The 21,876-nt window shown below is 30.2% G+C and overlaps 1 protein-coding gene across 1 annotated transcript; it reads left to right on the top strand.

Annotated features, from left to right (window-relative positions):
• The first annotated feature begins 4,725 nt into the window (after positions 1 to 4,725).
• On the top strand, positions 4,726 to 10,732 carry CCD7 (carotenoid cleavage dioxygenase 7). The gene is made up of 7 exons (NM_001254238.1): positions 4,726 to 5,497; positions 6,631 to 6,759; positions 6,969 to 7,100; positions 7,787 to 8,062; positions 8,833 to 8,915; positions 9,440 to 9,760; positions 10,589 to 10,732. Exons 1-7 carry the CDS (start codon positions 4,726 to 4,728, stop codon positions 10,730 to 10,732), a joined length of 1,857 nt encoding a protein of 618 aa, NP_001241167.1.
• Positions 10,733 to 21,876: the final 11,144 nt, after the last annotated feature.

A 21,876-nucleotide genomic window follows, 5' to 3' on the forward strand; every position in this document is an offset into this window, starting at 1 on the left:
TTACTTTCTTACAGTGGTAGCTTTTATTAAGTATGTGTATCATGAATTGAATATCACATGTGCTAGTGAGCAATGCATATATTTTAGGTGTTGATGCCTATACAGAGGATAGGAATGCTCCAGCATTCAATTGCATTTTATAATTAATATTTTAAAAAATTCTAACTCTTTTAAATAAAATTGCTATACCATCAAATTCTAACTCTTTTATAAACTGCTAAAGTCCAAGCATTATGGCATTATTACTAGCATAAATTTACCAAGTATATTAGGAACATCATGAGCTGCTAGAATAATCAGTATTTTATCATAAAAAAGCAGCGAGTTTAAATAATATTTTGTTTCTTACCAATTTTATTTAGATTTTAATTTTTACTAATATAACAAATCATGCCTTGTATGGATCTTAAATTTATAATTTATAAATTCTTATATTATTATAATTTTTAATATATTTGTAATTTTATATATATATATATATATATATATATATATATATATATATATATATATATATATATATGTGTGTGTGTGTGTGTGTGCGCGCGCGCGCGCGCGCGCGCGCGTGCATGTGTATATACTTATAAGTATATTCATAGGTATCCGTTAAAAAATTAAATTAAATCTTTAGTGTGATCTTTGATATTTTGATTTAATGTGTTAAATATTTTTATTACAAGTAACAAATTTGAATTACTATAACGATAAACTGATTTTATCAATAAACAGTAGTATTATTTTACAGTTACTTATTAGAATTAAACAACTATTTTTTTCATAAACTGAACATGACCATTGATGGAGAAGGAAAACCAGGCAAAACAAGGGTTCAAAATTAAAGAAAGAAACAGAGTGCACGGTGATCATTGCTATGTAGCCAACAAACAAGGGTTGAAAAACAAAGAAGTAAAAGAAGGGTGATTAATTAGTGCACATATTTAAGAGTAGACTATGCAAAATAAAGTGGGCCACTAACCGTCTAACCAATTGACATTGGAAATAATGGGTGTGGACTAGGGTCAAGCTGAAGTTAGATTGGAAATTACAATACTAAGGTTAAAGTAAGTATGGTTTGGCCAACAAAAGTAAAATTTGAATTTGGGAATTAGTACTTGCATTGAGACGAATGAAAATGAGAGGATGAAATCAGCATCTTCCTCTATAGACGGCCAAAGCAGGGTATGTAGGCCCTTGGTTCTTGTCATTATGTAAGCAGAATCACACCAACAACGAACTTTGGAATCAAAGATTGATCATTATTTTATGTCTTCAAGTGGCCCTAATTATGATGATTTCAAAGTCAATTCCGCACAAGTGCCCCTGCTTCCTTTCCAAATCACTCTCAAATGCCACCGTCCCATGGCATTTTTCCAGCTCTTTCTTTTCCCATCTACCCTTTGCTTTCATGATCACATATTTGGTGAAGTTTAAGCATTTCGTTAGTAGGGTTTGCATCTAATTAACTTTATTCTAATACGAAGTAAAATGGGTCTGTATATCTATTATTGGTTACTTATAATATTTATCGATGAATTGATTATTAACAAAATATTAATTGGCACAAAATTATTTTAGATTAATTAGAGATCTTGAAAAATCTCAGATATATAATTATGTTAAATATTCTGAAGAAAAATTTTGTTATTTATAATTATCTTATCAATTTGAACAAAATTATTTCTTGTAGAAAATATTTATGATATATTGAAAAAATAGAATTTTTAATATAATAAAATTTAATAATTGGTTAATTAAGTCTGTCAACCCTACCCTCCTCATGTTTAAATTTAATATAATTTGCTTTCAGGTCCTATTGCTATTCATTGTGAAATATAAGCATTTTAAGATTAAGTATTTTACAACTAATTTCTGTCAAGCTTATATTGACTACTTAGATTAATACTTAGTTACCATTTATTTTTCTTTATATACCGTTAATTTATTAAACCCCTTCTCATGTTGTTTTTGTCTCTCTTTTTTTGTTATTATATTGTTGATTGATATGAAACATTTATTGATTTTATTAATGATTAATTTTTGTAAAAAAATTTGTTAGACATCTTTGATGAAATCTTCTCTCTACCATATTTTTTACATTTAGAAAGTTCAAGATTTTATTTAAGAAAATCGAGCTAAATACTACTCAAATTAATGATTTGTCAAGATGATTGTTATAAATCTATCAATAAATAACTTAATAGTTGAAAATAGTTAGGCACTGGCAAGATCTCCGTGTTCTTGTTATTAGTTTTTATTTTTGTGTGTTTTGAACAGAGAAACGAATTAAAATTTGAGATTGAGCTCATGATTCTAATAATTTCACTAGCTAGCTTCATTACTTTAGTTTGAAAAAGGGAGGTTCTAAATTGGTGCAATTGGAAAAGTATAGAAGATGACTTAATATTTTATTCCTTCTCTATTTTCTAATGATTCTTTTGCGTCTTTCTTTGGCATCAATGGTGCATGATATGGAGACAACATATAATGGAAACCATTATACATTTCTTGATAAGTGGGAAAATTTTGTCTAGGATAAGTAGACAAGAAATATACAATGTGACTTATTAAATACTACACCTACATTCAATGATAAGTTGACAATGAACGGGTCACACTTTACAGATGATTTTAATTAGTGCAGTATATCTCCTTTCTTCCTATGTGTATTAATTTGCCTTAATTTTCTTGATACCGAGGAGGAGTTGAGATACTATAATGTAAATTGTACCTTTTTCTCGTCAACCTTCATAATTAATTAGAAGAAAAAAGATATTTAGTATAAAAACGTTTAATAATACCAAAAACAAGGAACCAACATTACGTTAATGCGAGTGAATTGAAATTGGACTTAAGATTCCTTATTTAAGATTTTTAGTTTGAGTTTTCTGAAGAAAAAAAGTAATTAAAGAGAGAGATCTAATCAAACATGATCAACGAAGCTTATCGATAGAGATTAATTATTGAGATAATTAATAAAAAAAATTTACACCTCTAACATAAGACAATAACAAAAATGAAAAAAAAAAAAGGAATTACAATGGCAAGTAACATGACTAACAATCGTCAGTGTTGTTTATATCTTTCCTCTATAAATGGTCATGCAGCACCCTTGTCAGTTTTAATTTCATTAAAATTATGGATACATAGAGTTATTCAGTTATATTTTTATAATATGCTTACGGTATTGATTAAGGAATTAAAACGAGAATTTTTTTTATAGGAATACATAAATTGTGTTATTTATAAGTTTATTTACAATCTCTTATGATCTTGAGAACAATAAATTTGAATGATAGTTTGAGTTTTTTTTAATGAGGATTTCATTTGATTCTTAGATAAAGAATTAAATCTAATCTTATCAAGATAACTTGTAAAAATTAAATATATGATTTATCACTCGCTTACTCACATATTTCTTAAATTTGAGGTCAATATCATTCTCTAATAAAAGTTAAATCAATTTAATTTTAAGTTCTGAATTCTTCAAGACGATCTGTATCATTTACGGGTTTTTCTCATGTTAGCCATTTCTCTTCTGAATATATCATCTCTAGCTACTCAATAATAGTTCTCTAAATGTATATGGCTAGGTATATTGCGGTTCTTGTATAATGATCAAATCGCTCCTCCCAAGTCCCAACGAGAAAAGTAAAAGTTGGAGGGAAAATCTTCAACTCATGGAGCACCAAGCTACTCTTGTGATCATTAGCCATTAAAAAAAAGTGCTAAGCATAATAAACTTGCAATCTTTGATTTGGTCTATTTATGTATATGGTTTATGGTATCCCTTGTACCATTCTTAATATATATTTTGTTGATTAAAAAAATGACCATTAAAAATAAGCTAAAACAAAACAAGACAAATTTAATATGTACAAAACTGCTTTGCCTAAAAAATTTTTTGATACTGTGGAAGAGTTGAGATATTATAATGCAAATTGTAGCTTTTTCTCGTGAACCATCATAATTAGAAGGAAAATTAGCATGAAAATGTTTAATATCAAAACTAATCAAGGAGTTACAATAATCATGCAACATGATGAATAATAGTCACGAATGTTCTATCTATATGACTTCTCTCACATATATGGTCATGCAGCACCTTCGATCATTAGCCACTTATAATTTTATAAAAATTACAAATAGAATTATATTATTTATATAACACTTTTCTATAATATTATTTTACATAACACTATTTTTTTCTATTTTTTTATAATATCAATAATCTTTTCCCACAATTATTTCTCTTTCCTTCCCTTTCTCTCTTTGTATAATGATCAAATTGCTCATCCCAATGAGAAAAAATAACAGTAGGAGGTGGAAAAGATCTTCAACTCATGATGCACCATGCTACTCTTTCTGATCATGAGCCATTAAAAATAAGCTAAAACAAAACAAGACAAATTAAATATGTACAATCAGAGAAAATTGACATGCTTCATGTCTGCCACTTAAAATGCAAGAATTTTGATGTCCACCACATTTTAAAATGCTGCCATATTTATACTACCCCACATGAACATTGATAGAGCACAAAAACCAAAATAACCATGCAAAAGCCCTGGTGGCAAATCTGTAATTAAAAGAAAGTCACATTGCAATAGCATATAGAAACTATTCCATGTTTACATTTATAAATAGCACACATTTTGCTGCCACCCTTCACATGCCAACACAACATTTTCAATACCAAAACCTTGGTAATTAATTAACTCCAAAAAAATGCAAGCCAAACCCATTCACAACACCCCAACATACATTCCTCCACCCATAAGGCCATCACCACCGGTGCACCAAACCCCTCCCTCTATACCATCAATCAAACCTCGTGCAATATCCATATCCGCACCTAATATTCCTATTGCCGTACCAATTCCACCAATTGTAGAGCCTGATGATTCCAATGCTGCTTATTATGACTACCAATTCTTGTTCATGTCACAAAGATCCGAAGCAACCCGACCCGTCACTCTAAGCACCGTGGAAGGTGCGATCCCCGCCGATTTCCCGTCTGGCACGTACTATCTAACCGGACCAGGGCTTCTGGCCGACGATCACGGGTCCACGGTGCACCCTCTAGACGGCCATGGGTACCTAAGGGCATTTACTTTTGATAATAATGTTACTAAGAATGTCAAGTACATGGCTAAGTACATTAAGACGGATGCACATGTGGAGGAACATGACCCTAAGACCAACAAGTGGAAATTCACTCATAGAGGCCCATTTTCAGTGTTGAAGGGTGGAAAAAAAGTTGGGAACACTAAGGTCATGAAAAATGTGGCTAACACTAGTGTTCTAAAGTGGGGGGAAAAGCTCTTGTGTATGTGGGAGGGTGGGGAACCGTATGAGATCCAAGCCGGTACGTTAGATACGATTGGACAGTACAACATGATGGATGGTGCTGATATGGAAAATCATGATCAGAGCAAAGGTGGTGGTGGTGGTGATGTTTGGGAGGTTGCTGCCAACCTATTGAAGCCTATATTATATGGTACGTATTTATTCATACTTTCTAATTAATTATAAGTAATACATTGGGGGCCTTCTGTTTCTAGGGTCTGTATTCTCTCTAATTTCTGACATGGACATGTCCAGTTGGAGAGTGATACACACGAATAAAAATTGTGTTATAAAACTTTTCTTTTTTTAAAGAGAAATAGATTTGTGTATGTCTCTTTCCCACTGTTGTTCAAAAAATGATTCAAATTCTTGTTTTTCCTATAACAAAAGAAATTAAGATCAAATCAAAAATTATTTACATTATTCAAATTTTGTTATAAGTATACGCATTTGTATTTTAAGTACTAATTATAAACTTAAAAATATTTAATTGGTTATTAAATATAATTAATCATCAAACAAATTTTTGTGTATTGCACCAGTAATGTTACTAATGTTATTTAAAGTTTCGAAAGTAAATGCACATGATTGAAGTTAATCGAGCAGTAACATGATTATGTATAGAGTTGAAACTGCTCCCTCTTTATTCCTTCTCCATATATGAACAGAAGAATTTAAATCATCCACGCAAAATGTATATGACATGACAAAATGGGCACAATCAAAGTCACTTATTTTTCCATTTATTATATTAAAGGGCAAAGGAAAGGTGACCATACGGTGTGATTATGGTGTTGAATAATAGTAAGCAATTTGAAACTTACCAAAAGAATACTAAACAACTTGGGTGGGAATTGGTTGTTGGTTGGACATGCAGTACAAGTATGGGACTCTAATTAAGAAACTCATCATAGTGCATCCAATATCTTTCCAACAAAATTTTAAACAAGTGAGGTTTAATTAATTACACTTTCACCAGCAAGTTTTAGTGGCACACAAAGGAATAATTTCCAAGCTACATGTTAGCTGGAGTACTTACAAAGCCATGTGGCCCCAAAAATAGTTTATTTTGAGGGTCATTAAAGTATTCCAAGGGAAAATTAAATATACCATTTCCTGTTGTAACTTTGGCATACTTTATTTAATATATATACACAAGTTATATAACATTGAATTTCACAAATGGAATCTAATTCGTACAAGACAATATATAGTTCATACAATGTTCTATAATATTAAAATATTTGGTTTTCAATTATATTGTCTTTATTTTATGGAATACAGGAGTGTTTAAGATGCCCCCAAGGAGACTCTTGTCTCACTATAAGGTCGATTCTAGAAGAAACAGGCTACTCACTGTGTCATGCAATGCAGAAGACATGTTGCTTCCACGCAGTAATTTTACATTTTCCGGTATGTAATTAATAAGAATGAGAAATGAGTCCAGTTTAGATAAATTGCTTTTGTTTTATTTTTTTTTTCTGTTTAACTATTTTTCTTCTCATACAAATGTTTTTTGAGAAATTTATTTAAACTGAATGATACTCAATTTCCTTTATATATACCTAGTTTTGATTTTGTAGTTAATTAATTTCTAACCTATTTTATTGTATATTCTGCAGAATATGACTCAAATTTTAATGTAGTACAGAAGCAAGTTTTCAGAATCCCAGATCACTTGATGATCCATGATTGGGCATTCACGGATACCCACTACATAGTATTTGCCAATCGCATAAAACTTGATGTACTGGGTAAGAATTGATGTGTGCAAACTATTACCAGCTGATTTAATTTGCCGTTTATCTATAACCAATTTAAGAACAAGCGGATATTACAAATTAAGTACACAATCATTTTCCTAATTGATATCAATAACATATATAAAATTCATTGTCAGAAAAAAAATAAAAATAGATAAAAGTCAAGTGGTAAACTTATTTTTTAAAATTAAATGTAATCATCAGGTGTTCTCATAACAATTATAATGTTAAATTAATCTAAACATTCACATGTTATTTAATAATAATAAAGGCTTATTTTATTATTTTTTGAACAGTACATTACATATTTAAATAAAAAATGATAAAATACTAATTAATTTTTAAACTATATAAAATTTTGCAGATTCAGTTTATATCCCAAGAATTTCAATCTAATATATAGTTCGGTTAATTAATTTATCATTTACAAAAGAAACTTTTGAAGATAGGCTTTTGTCAAGACTTGCATCTCTACTACCGATGGATCTTGTTTGCAATATATATTCAAAACAAAATAATAATATAATCTTAATCAATCACTTTCAATATGACTAGCTACCTCATATAGTACGTGCGCATGGGAACAAAATCATTAGAAAATGAACATTTTTCTAAATGAAGTTATGGGACATATTATCTTTAATAGTACTAGCTCTTAATTTCTTAATATTTTTCAGGATCAATGGCAGCAGTGTATGGCATGTCTCCAATGATATCAGCATTGAGGGTAAACCCAAGTAAGAGCACATCCCCCATTTACCTGATTCCTAGGTTTCCAGGAAAAAATAATGGCAAAGAGAGAGATTGGAGAGTACCAGTTGAAGCACCTTCACAGTTGTGGTTGCTCCATGTTGGCAATGCCTTTGAAGTTAGACACCCTCATGGGAATTTGGACATAAAAATACAAGCTGCTGCTTGCTCTTACCAGTGGTTCAATTTCAGCAAGTTATTTGGTATGTTGTTTTATTATAAAAAAAGTTATACATATAGTGTAAAATATTTTATATATTCATTCAATCACAACTTGTTATTTATAATAAGTTTATTAACTTTTAAAATAATTATTTTAAAGTAATTTAAATAATGATTTTTGTATTAGTACATACATAAACATTAAACTATTTATCATATTAATTGATAATTAACATAAGCATTTGAGTTATAAGATTAACTTTATGACGATTGAATAAAGAAAGAAAAAAAGAAAGATTATGAATTTGAATCTTTCTCCTTGATAAAAACTAACAAACTAATTACTAAAATTTGGTTGATAAAAATAATGATAACATAAGTGTATGTGTATATAAACAACCATTAATTAGGTCGCAAGAGTCATGATTCATTCGAATTGAATATGCATATGGTACGTAGTTTATCAATAATACATGTATGAGTGCATAAAAGGATTGTTCATCATTGAAATTTATTAAAATACTATTTAATAAATTCCACATTACGATAACACATTATGATTTTAAACGATGGAGATGTTACTAATCTAAACCTGAGTATAAAAGAGATAGAAATGCAAATAAACTAGTAACTAGCAAATAAATAATTTTCCCCTAACATGCTGAATGTGAATGGAATTAGTTTTCCTTCCTTTATGATAACATTAGACGGAATATGAATTGAGATATATAGTAATAAAATAAGTAACTTTCTTCATCATACACGCACGTGTGTCTCTAATAAAATTACTCTTTTGGTTAATTATTATCAGGGTACGACTGGCAAAAGAAGAAGCTAGACCCATCAATAATGAATGTAAAAGGTGGAAGTAAGTTATTGCCTCATCTTGTTCAGGTATTGATGCTCGCTACCCCATGTTCCTTCCTTTTTTATAAGTGAAAATAAAAATTATTGAGAGAAAGAAGGCAAAAGCAGTAAAAGATGTATTAAGTGCAATTTGCTTCTCTCTCTATCTACATTAGTTTCTCATAAAATATTCCAAAAGACTTCAACATATATATTTTTCTCATCATTTCAAGTATATGTACCATGCCTAAAGGAGATTCCCTTTAATTTCAATTAGACAAATTTTATTATTATTTTAAATGACCAAAATAAAGGTTAACAATACATTTACTAACAGTTTCAGTAAAAAAAAATGCATTTACTAACAGATTTCTTCAACGTGTAATTTCTATTATTAAATAAAATTTCGAGTAAAACTCAATATTAGCTAAAAAGTTAAATTACATCATAGATTTATTAAAACCCACATAAACTTCAATCAATAATAATAATAAGAAATAGCGGGTTAAAATATGTACATGACATTTATATAGTTCTTAATTTTGCTCAATATATTATACAATATAATGCAGGTGTCTATAAAACTAGATTCTGACTACAATTGCCAAGAATGTGATGTGAAACCCATGAAGAAATGGAAGAAATCCTCAGATTTTCCTGCTACAAATCCAACGTTTTCTGGCAAGAAGAACAAATATCTCTATGCAGCAACAACCTTAGGATCTCGCAAAACATTGCCATGTTTCCCTTTCGATACCGTTGTGAAATTAGACCTAGAGACTACTGAATCTGTTGCACAAACTTGGACTGCTGGAAGTAGAAGATTTATTGGTGAACCTATTTTTGTTCCCAAAGGTTACCAAGAAGATGATGGCTATCTTCTTGTTGTTGAGGTGGGTATTATTAATATTTATCATGTAGGTTCTTTACTTCATATTTTTTATCATACGTTAGAGATCAAGAATATTTTTTAATTTATTTTGTTAGAAATTAATCTTTTTTGTTATAAGTGATTGTGGCTTACCAAATTTTTTTTACATAAAATAAAAATTAAACAAATTTTTTCATTAAATAAATTATTCTTATTCATATGAACCCAACCAACTATTACATCACTTTGTTGATCCTGTAGGTTTCTTTACTCCGTATAAGCTTCCAAGTATTCTCGATTTGGAAAACAATACTAATAAATTATGGATAATAAATTGTTATTCATAAAGGAATATACCGTAAAGAATGATTTAATGACAAAGACAAAAATAGTTTTTTATTTGTAATTAGTTGAATTTGTCATAGAACTTTGTCTCCTTTAAAATATAAATGTATCGATCTACTTTTTCTTCCGTACACACTGAAGTATATCTACGTTTAAAACTTGGTTAATTATAATTTGGATATTGACTATTTTGTAAAAGAGGTTGTATTTTTAGTATACCGAAGTCGTGACAGGTCCTTTTAAACGGTAGGTTTTGCCAGATTTTTCAGGAAAAAAAAAAGGTGATTTCACGTGAAGGAATTGTAGCATATATAAGCAAATATGTTAAACTTAGTGATTGAGAAAAATTATGAGACTTAACATGTCTTTTTCTTCTTTCTGCAAAAATAATTAGAAAGGGAGTTTTTTTTCTTGTTCTTTTCAATTGGAACATCATTAATGGTTCTCTATAAATTATAAAATGTTTCTTATGATGACATATTGACATTAATGATTTGCTTTGCAGTATGCTGTTTCAATGAATAGATGTTACCTTGTCATCTTGGACCCAAAAAGGATAGGAGCAGATAATGCCCTTGTTGCGAGAATCGAAATTCCAAGCCACTTAAATTTTCCTCTAGGTTTTCATGGTTTCTGGGCAGCTAATTAGCTGAAACCCAAACTTAGATTATTATAAATTTTCTTTTATAGTGAAAATCAAGAAAATATATTTAACGTTCTTACAATTAATATTGTATAGTTATATGATTATATGTAAAAATAGTTAATTGTTTGTTAAGTCATAGTTGTAAGCTTTTGTCTAAATTGATGATCAGCTAGCATTAAGTTGTTAGCATATTTAATAAAATATGTTGAATCTAAGAGACACCATTTTCCGCACAACTTTCATTTCAAATATTATAATAGTTTAATTTCTCGTATTAAGTACAGTTTAATAATTATTTTACTTTCTTGAAAATTAAGATTAAAAACAAATAATATTCATAAAAAATTCATAAATAACATTATAAAAATATAAATCTTCTATTAATGAGATATACAGAAAATGAGAGAAAAAATCATGCAAATAAATAATAAAAGAAAACATAAAAGTTAATAATAAAAATGACAGAAAGAAATTACATAAAAAAAAAAAAGATTTGTCCAATTGAGAAACAAAATAATTATACAAATGAACAAAAGTATTACTCAAATGAATGGGATAAATTGTAAACATAAAAAGAAAAGTGAGTGGAAAAAAAAGAACATAGACAAAAAAAAAAAAAACATAGTTGGAAATAATCGAGGCCCTCCACTGGTTTATCCGCTCACCACCCAACTTCATAGACTCCTTCGACACATTGGCAGCTCGTTTTGGAATGCAATTCGCGACCAATCAGCCTCATCATTTGATCTCGGTGGCGTTAGTCAATATACGACAGGAGAAGAGTGAGCAACTATGGACTTTCATGGAACGTTTCAGGAAGATAGCTCTGAAGGGAGCCGGTCCAACACATTTGTAGGTCTAAAGCAAAACTTGAGGTGAGGCCTTTTTAGGTCTAACTTTTTTTTTTACAAAAATATTTTTAATTAAAATAATTATATTTTTATTGAAATTTTATCTTTCTATCTTTTAAGGATGTAAAATTATTTATTAAATTATTATAATTGATTTCCTTTAACATTTCTTTCTTGATCGAAATTAAATCGAATCCATTCAATATTTATTGAGATATTATTAATCTTAAATAAGATTTAATTAATTTTAGTTTTAAAAATCTTCTTTTTGCCTAATCAACTCTTACCGAAATTATTAACATTTGGAAAAGAATTTGGAAAAGAATTAATTCTTCTTATAAGCATTTGGACAACTCTTACTTTAGTGTATATAAGTAATAAAAGCATTTAAAAAAAGAATCAATTCTTCTTATATAATTAAGTATACCAATTAGTGTATCATTTTTCACTTATAATTTTTCTTACAATTTTTAGTTCTATAAATAAATCTAATCCATCAATATCTAAATGATTATTATGTTTAATGAATGGTTAAGGTTAAGACAATATTCTTTTAAATTGTTGTTATCCAATAACTTTAATTTCTCGGTGCTAAATAGAAAATAAAAAATATCTTCATACATTTTAAATCGTTCAAATTCACTTACTAATACATCAATTGTTGTATCTATTATATTCAACTATTCAAGAAATAATCAATCCTAAATAATTCTTCAAGATATTTTTAATTGTTTCATATGATTCTGTAACTTACAACAACACCATGTAAATGGTTTCTATTGTGAATAAAACTATCTTTTTTGTCTTTTTTCTGCATTGAATGTTGCCCAATGTGATAAAAAAATATTATAGTTAAATGAATAATATAGCTTGTCATTCTATTACTTCTTACTGTATAAAAGACTATTACTTCAATAAGAGAAGCCAAATTTGATTTGATTGTGCAATTGTTCAAGTTTTGACAAGACAAGTGAAACTTCATGTTTTTATTGGTTGGAAATATTTCAATGAAATGTTGAAGTGTAAAAGCCTGCTTGGTAGAGAAGAGTAACTTAGTGTGCAGTTAAAATACTTATATTTGGAAGTCAGCAAGCTTCGGAAATTGATGCAATAACAGGTCGCACTAAAACCTTCGAAATATGATAGCTATACCACTGTCTATATAGGCTATTTACTTTTTTTGGTTGGGAAACTGATTGATTTTTTGTTTGATTGTTGTTTAATCACATTTTTTTTACAGTAAACAAAAGTCTGTTATCTCGAGAAAATAAATTCAATTTAAGTTTACAATAGTAGGTCTATTTTTCAATTGTTAAATAACATTTCTAAATTAAAAATGTGACAAAAAATTAACTTAATATGATAAAAAAAAATAGGTTAATAATCTAATAAATATTATATTATTTGCTTCATATTTTTTTTAAAAAAATTATTATTCTTTTCAAATTTAAACTATTTAGCTTTAAATAATAAAGAATCTAATTTATCTAAATATAACTTGTCTAGTGCATCGTACGGATCACCCAACTAGTTATAACAAAAACATTAAAGTCTAAGTGTCTTAACAATAGTCCAAATACACATGAAATATAAATTTCAAATTCTCACGTCTTAATAACCAAGTCCAAATACACAACAAAATACAAATCTTAAGTAACATTTGACTCTATGTTTGGTGTAGCTTGACCATCCTTCTCTATCTTCAAATTTTCATCTCATTTTCCTACAACTCAGCGCAACATCATAAGTAAAAAATAAGGTAGTTAAAAAATAAAAATACCAAATAATCTTATTTACCTTGCACATCAAATCCTAATCTCCAATTTCTAGCACATCTTGCACATTTTCAGGAAGAAGTTTAATACAGTATTTATTGAGCACCCTAGAACCAATACTAAATGTCAATTTAGAAGCAACAATTGTAATTTGGATGCTTAAAATTTCATAAGTCATCCATGCAAGTTTTGCAAACCTAGCTTTATTCTCCTTCCAATGTTGCAAAAGATCCAAATTTGGATGATATTGAGAAGAAAGTTTTTGCTCTTCCAAATAAATGTCCAATTGAGATTTACCCACATTTGACAAATTTTCATAATCATATTAATTATATAAACTCCTACATTATTTTCATAAAAAAAAGTAAGTAAAAGTAAATAAAAAAGAGTCAAAGTAAATACAATAAAATAGTAAAGAAAACATAAACTTATATTCATAATAAGCCATTCTCGTGCCGATGAGTGTCCACTAGCAAAACTAATAATAGATGTCCCTTGTTTCAAAGTCAAAGTTTTGATATATTCCCCCCAATATTTATCAAATTTCTTTTTCATCTCAAATGTCATAGCTTTAATTGTGACATTTCCATTACTCACATTTTTAATCAATAACCATTCAATTTTCCACACTTGCATGAAATACAAATTAGATGTGGGATAAGAAGAACCAAATATTAACTCAATAATTTGATAAAATGGATGCAAAAATTCACATATCTTTTCTCCTATGTCCTAATCTTCATTATTAGAACAATATAAATAGACTCTATCTTCAAATTCAAGAATACTAAAAGCATGTTGGTACAAAAGTGCACTCTCAAGCATCAAAAAGGTGGAATTCCATCTAATAACAACATTCATACGCAAACCCATCTTGGTATTAATTCCACCAATTTTAGCAACACTTGCTTTGAAAGTCCTCATTTGTCCCTCTGACCCCTTAACATACTTGACACTTTCTCTAATTTGATTAATAGAAAAGCCAACAACTTTCATCCCCTCTTGAACTATAAGATTAAAAATGTGAACAACACATCGGATATGCAACACCAAATAATAAACCATCATTTTGAAAAATAAGTCTTTCCTTCAAAAAGTCTTACATTTTATTATTAGAAGATCCAAAGTCAATGAAAAGATTTTCCATTCAATCCTCCAATCTTCCAAGAAACCATATATGATTTTGGCCTTGTCAAGCTCAGTATGTGGGGGGGGGGGGGGGGGGGAAAAAAAAAATAAGTATTTTAGTCTGAAACTTTCAATTTTGATCAACATAATGTGCATTCAATGTAATATAACCCTCTAAAGTACAAGAAGTCCACACATCTATAGTCAAATTTATTCTACCATGGACTTTAGACAACACATGTTTCAATTTCAGCTTTTCACTCTCACACAATTTGTTCATATTCAAAGTAGTAACACGCCTAGAAGGTATCTTAGCATCATGATGCAAATAGTGTCAACTCTTTAAACCTCCTATGTTCAAAAAAAAGTGTATGGAAGATCATGTTCAATTATCATCATAGAAATTAATTCATTTTACACCTGTTGATCAATTATTCTACTTCTTAATTTTCCATTATGATCAAGCACAAGTTTACCAATTTCAGAATCAGCAATTGCATGTGGCTTCTTCTCACATCTTTTCATATGGTTGATTAAAGTTGAGGATCCATTGTCACTCCCACCACCTACAAGGTCTTTCTTGTGGAAGCAAAGCTACCATGATGATTCACCAAGATGTTTTGATGATGCCAAAGCTCAAAGAGTTGTTTCAAGATTAAAGAATCAAGCATTCAAGATTCCACTCAAAGATTCAAGAATCAAATGAAGAAATCAAGAAGCATCAAGCCAAGTCAAAGTAGGTAGTAAAAAGTATTTTTCAAAAAAACATCAAATAGCACACTTTTTGTTTTAAAAAGGATTTTTTGAAATCTTCTAAGTTACCAGAGTTTTTACTCTCTGGTAATTGATTACCATTTGGTAGTAATCGATTACCAGTGACCAGGATGGTTTTCAAACTGGTTTCAGTGCTTTGCAACGTTCCAAAATGATTTTCAAATAGTATAATCAATTACACCATATTAGTAATCGATTACAAGTGAATCTGAACGTTAGAATTCAAATCCAATTGTGAAGAGTCACAACTTTTCATAAAATACATTATGTAATCGATTACACCATTATGGTAATCGATTACCAATGAATTTTTTTGAAGAAAATGTTAAGAGTTATAACTCTTAACATGGTTTTCTCAAAAGGTATCAAGGTTCTATAAATATAAGACCTTGGCACGCATTTTAAATATACAATAACACAGGAAAAAAACATATCTAATTACACAAAATTTTCCACTGCTTTTCTCTTGCAAAACCTTTGCCAAATTCATTCTAAGTTTTTGTTCAATCTTTCCTTGAAGAAAGGAAAATTCTGCAAAAACAAAAACTATGCTATCCTTCTATTTTTCTCTTCTCCTTCTTTCCTTCTCCCTCTTGCCAAAAGAATTCAAAGAACTAACCATCTGAAAATTCTTTTGATTCCCCAAACAAAGAATTCAAAGAACTAATCGTCTGAGAATTCTGTGTAAGAAGCGAGTAGCTTCTTGGTTGTAATAGTGAACACAAGGGAGGGTACATCCTTTGTGGTTCGCTTCAAGTAGAGGGTACATCTACTTGGTTGTTCAAAGAGAACAAGGGAGGATACATCCTTTGTGGCTCTTTGCTTGTAAAGGATTTTTACAAGGAAAGGAAATCTCAAGAGGTTGCTTGAGGACTGGATGTAGACACGGGTCGTTGTCGAACCAGTATAAAACTTGTGTTTGCTTTCTTCTTCCCTACACTCTTTACTTTTCCGTTGTGTACTTTTTATTTCCGCTTTACTTTTGTCTAAGTTATTGTTTCTATTCTTTACTTTCTCATAACTTAGTAGTAAAGTCTAATTGAATCTAGTAACATTAAGAAGGATAAATTTTTAATTAGTCAAGACACGTTCATAATTAATTCAACCCTCCCCCCCCCCTTTCTTAATTATTCCGAGGCCACTTGTTCCAACATTCCTTACAATACTTGCATTTGGCCCTCGATTTCCCATCAGGATGGCTAACAGATTTGTCAAAAAATTCCAAACGCTAGATGAAAGATTCCCAAACCTTCTATTTGGCCTTTTGCACTCATCATCAATTTCATTTTCTTCAACATCATTAGCTAGAATATTATTCTCATTTACTTTAACATCAACCTTGAAATTTTCATCTAACAGATTCTCAAAAGAGTCCATAATTAAAGTTTTCTAATTAAACCAAAATTTTCCTATTAGGCTATTACAATCTAAGTTATAAAATTAACAACACATTTACAAAACAACCATGGAGAAATAATCACAAGCAGAACAATGACAAAGGAAAAAAACACAGACAAAACATCCACAAAACCAAAAAATAGAACAACCGTAAAAGAAAGGAATCATGATCACAATGTGATTTCAACATCCAAACAAAAAGGCCACAATGAAAATTTAATGGGTACCTATTAAGGCGTGGCAGAGGCAAGTGGCTCGCAAAGTCGTGGAAGTGATGGCTCACAAAGGTGGGTGGCTCACGATTCAGGAAAGGTGGTGGCTTATGGAGGCTCAAGTGCAAGTCATGACGGGAGGCGCAGGGGTTTGGGTCACTATCAGAGGTGGGTGGTTCGCGAGATGGGTTGTTGGGGTTGAAGGATGTGCGGGGCTCGAGGTCATTATTGGAGGTGGGGTCGGGGTTGTTGGGGTTCGTTGAAGGTCTAAACTCTGAAGTGGTTAAGTGAATGGTGAGTCTTAGTCACTCACACTCATCGTGTCTATCAAAATGCATAATATTTGGCCTTAAGCGGATAAGTCTGTGAACCCGCGAATTAAATCCGTGAATTTTGCGGGTTTCACAAACCGAACCCAATTTCCCTATAGTGAAGTGGGTTTTTTAAAATTAGGTTTATTATTTGCGCGGGTTGAGTCTTAAACAAACCGGTCCATGGACTCAGGTCTATATACCCACCCTTAGGTTTAATAGTTAGGCTAGGGATATGATCTTGTAAAAATTTTCATCTTTTAGTTGAAGAAGAAAATAAAGTATATATGCTTTGTAATACTCCAAAAAAAGATGTAGCTTTAGAACAAGAATTAGCCATATCACAAAGTACCAAATTTAGACTATGACAACCACATGGAGTATAAAATGATCTAGGATTAATGTCTATTTTTTTTTGCACAACTTGATGTTTTCCTTTCATATTTGATCCATTATCATAACCTTGTCCTCTTAGGTTACAAATATCAAGTCCAATATTATTTATTTCATTCATAATAGCATCAAAAACACATATTCCAGTTGTATCATCTACTTTTAAAAATTCTAAAAAATATTCAAGAGACTTGTGTTGGAGTTAAAGAAACATCTACACATCATAATACCAAAGACATTTGTTCTTAATGACTTACATCCGGAGTACAATCAAGTATGATTGAAAAATATTTTGTATTTTTAATTATTTTTTTAAAAATGTTTATTTTAATTTCACTTACTAACAAATTTATCAATTCATCTTGTATTCTATGTCCAATGTAATGGTTATGAATTTCATTATAATTTATTCAAAAAATGTGTTCTTGCATTATAGAATCAAATTCTGCAATCATTTCAATTAGACTGGAAAAATTTCCATTATTTTCTTGGTAAATCCTTTCATTTGTTCCACGAAACGCTAAGTCATCTTTTCCAAGAGTTTTAACAACTACAATAATTTTAAATAAAAAATTATTCAATGTTCTATATCTCTATTTATTTGTTCCAGAACATGTTTGTCAATTGTTTTATTTTTCAGCAACCTCATTTCTAAGTCAATCCATGAACTCATGTTAGCAATGTGCTCATTACTTATCTCGTGACTCCTTAACTTAGGATTAATATTTCTTCAATCCCTACTACCTTCATTAGCTAATTTATTTGTACTAGGAACAACATTAAATAATTTGCAACAAAGACAAAATACTTTATCCAAATCTTGGGAATAAATTAACCATCTTCTTTTACGTTTTTCACCATTGGGCAACTTCTGAATATAAAGTGATGAAGAAAAATATCATGAGAATTCATTTTTAGGAAAATTTATATCAATAACTATAATAGGACCTTTTTTTACTAATAAGTCTCTCAAACTTGTCCTAATATTTGTCCATTGACTTGGATCATATGTACGGTTAGTACTTGTTTCTTTTTCTTTTTCATTGTGTTTGGGAATCCATATGATCTTGTTCATTAACTAATATTGCTTCTCTATCTTCATTTCCATCAATGTCTACATTGCTAACTTATTCATTCAATAACCAATTACCGATATTTTCAAATTTACTTTTCTAATTTGTTTTGATGAATTTATCTATAGCCCCTTTTTGTGATTCAATTAAAATGTCAACTCTTTTCTTTTCTTTTTTTAAGTTTTGAATAACCAAATTCATATTTTTGAGTTAACATGTTAAAATTAAGCATTTAATGTTTCACACTATATGAAAATATATAAAAATAAATAATCAATTATAAATCAAGATTATGCAGAAAATGTTGGAACAATAAAACCCGATTACCAAGGGATTTCTTCACATAAAAACTTCTTTGAGGTACCTTTCCGATGCTTACACCAAAGTCCAAAAAGAAATCGATGATCAATTCTAAAGCTATAAATTTGAAACAAAAAATATTTTAGAATTTAAATTCTCACTAAAATATAAAAATATTCACACACAAACACAATAAACTCATTCAAAGAACTTGAATCATAAAAAAAAATACCCAAATTGAAACCCTTCACAATTGACTAAAAATTATAAAATACTGAATCATAAAAAAATACCCTAACTGAATTATAAAAATATAAAAAAAATTACAAGGAACAAAAGGAGTAAATCTATGAAAGAAATGTCCCTTTTACAATTAATCCCTTGCCCAATTGGAACCCTATTTTAAGTTAGTACAATTCACTATACAACTACAAAACCAAAACTTGTAGAAGGTGTAACGACCCGCCTCCGTTACATGATAACTCAACTAACTAACAAAGCATAAGACTTACTTTAATTATTTCAAAACACTTCAATTCATTTATTTATGAAAAGATTGAGTCAACTTTTTGCAATTCCAAAACCACTTATAATGAAAACCATGCATCTACTAAACATAACCAAATCAAATATTGGTGGCTCATGACACTTCAACCATAAAAGAAGACACACTTGATTACATAAAACTCAGGAAGTTACACATAAGACAAACATAAATGGGTTATTCCTATACAAACTAAACCATGGAAAAGGAAGGGAACGACACAACTTCCAGTCTTGTGCTCGCTCTATCTACCACGCCTCTAAGTGGAAGATCTAGCCCAGAAATTGTATATTCCCTATGTACATTAGGTACAGGATCATCACAGGCATGAACTACATGTACAACATCCAAGGGTAAAACAAACATACATATACAGATAAACTAGAACAATTTATATACTAGATTATATCCTTACAATCATCAATAAACACCCATATTAACCTTTTCTTAACCATTTCAAGTGAAATATACAACTTTTAGACATCAATCAACATGATCATAATACAAGTCCTTAAGTATCAACAACAACACATCTCAATTACTTATCACCATTCATCATAAGAGTCATAAACGTCATGCATCACATAAACAGTAGTTGACATCAACACCCACAAATTCTCACCATACACAATCATCACAACTAACACACATTAACAGCCAACCAAACCAAGGTCATAACTACTAACATACACCAGCAGCAAACTAGGTCACCCCAAACTCAGACATCAATGTTGACTTTACTCCATGGAGTTTCAATACAATATGAGCGGACTACATGAGCCTCGTCCCCTAATATAGTATCCCCACTGACCATTCAAGGACTCTCTTTGGCTGACCCTATAGGGGAAATGTAATTTTATTAAATATAGACAATTGTGACAATGACTTACCTCTATAGGTTTGCAAGCCCTTACATCTGTATGGATTCATTCACTTGTTTCTTTTATAAGCACATTCCTATTAAACATCACAAAAACCTCCAAAACTAGGTTGAGAGCCCGCCTGACAGCCTCAAATTACGTGCCTACTCATATGACTATGCACTAACTATGCACCCACCGTAGACCAACGACAACAATACATTTTTATACACCCACTATGTACTAGAAACAACAATAGTACATTTTTGTGCACACACTGTGTACCAACAACAACAACAACATCAACAAGAACTTAATTTCTTTCTCACATAGGGAAAGTTTCAATACAATATCGCATTCACACTCGCATCCTCATCTCATCAATAATATATTCATCTAAACAATAATATAGTATAATGGTTTTCAACAATACAATAGTCACATACTAATCAATGTATTATATTTAGACACCATTTTAACATATAAAAATTATTCACTTAATGCTTGTGATTGTCACATCATTTCCTATGTTTTGGCTTACTATTTCCTTCAATTTCTAGCATATGTCTATGACCTTGTTTTGTTATGTTTGTGATATCTAAAGGTATATTTACTAAATTAATATGTTTGCTGTCTCGTTTGAAATATAAGAAGATTATCTCCAACTTTTATGTTTACCCCAAGACCTAGTTCGGGATTATACTTTTCCTAAAATTACAATCTATATGGAACTTTTACTCATTATCGACCACTTGAACTTTGTTCACTAATTTGATCATTTCTGGAGTTATACAAAACATTTTCAAGTCAAACCAATACCATTAGTTAGATAACATCTAGAGCTACAACTTTCATGTAGATCACTTTCCCAAATTCAGTTATATAAGTTACCAACATGGTCACTCAACTCGCTCAACGAGTTTTGCTCACCCAACGAGTAAAACTCACTTCTTTTTTTTAGAATTTTTCTTGAGGCAGTGGGATTTGCTCGCCTCAAATCAGAGTATCCAAACTTATTCAATCCTACCCCCCAAGTGTTGGATCAAGTGGCCTCAGAATAATTAAGAAGGGGAGTTGAATTAATTATTCCTAAACCTTTACTGATTAAAAAATTTACTCTTCTAAGGCTTTTACTTATGTTGTTAAGAGAATAAGGAGTAGAAGAGAAACTTAACCAAAAGTAAAAGCGGAAATTAAAATGCACAGCGGAAATTAAAATGCACAGCGGAAAGTAAAGGAGTAGGGAAGAAGGAGACAAACACACAAGAGTTTTTATACTGGTTCGGCAAAAACCCGTGCCTACATCCAGTCCCCAAGCGACCTGCGGTCCTTGAGATTTCTTTCAACCTTGTAAAAATCCTTTTACAAGCAAAGATCCACAAGGGATGTACCCTCCCTTGTTCTCTTTGAACCTAGTGGATGTACCCTCCACTAGAACTGATCCACAAGAGATGTACCCTCTCTTGTTCTCAGTCAACAACCCAAGTAGATGTACCCTCTACTTGTACCACAAAGGATGTACCCTCCA

This window comes from Glycine max, chromosome 11 (genome assembly GCF_000004515.6).
Source record: "Glycine max cultivar Williams 82 chromosome 11, Glycine_max_v4.0, whole genome shotgun sequence".
NCBI classification, from domain to species: domain Eukaryota; kingdom Viridiplantae; phylum Streptophyta; class Magnoliopsida; order Fabales; family Fabaceae; genus Glycine; species Glycine max.

Bases quoted from the DNA above. Each gene is read 5' to 3' on its own strand.
- CCD7 (NM_001254238.1), top strand. From the start codon at position 4,726: ATGCAAGCCAAACCCATTCACAACACCCCAACATACATTCCTCCACCC. The intron at 6,760-6,968 runs GTATGTAATTAA...TATATTCTGCAG, and splicing joins CAGTAATTTTACATTTTCCG to AATATGACTCAAATTTTAAT. The intron at 8,916-9,439 runs GTATTGATGCTC...AATATAATGCAG, and splicing joins TATTGCCTCATCTTGTTCAG to GTGTCTATAAAACTAGATTC.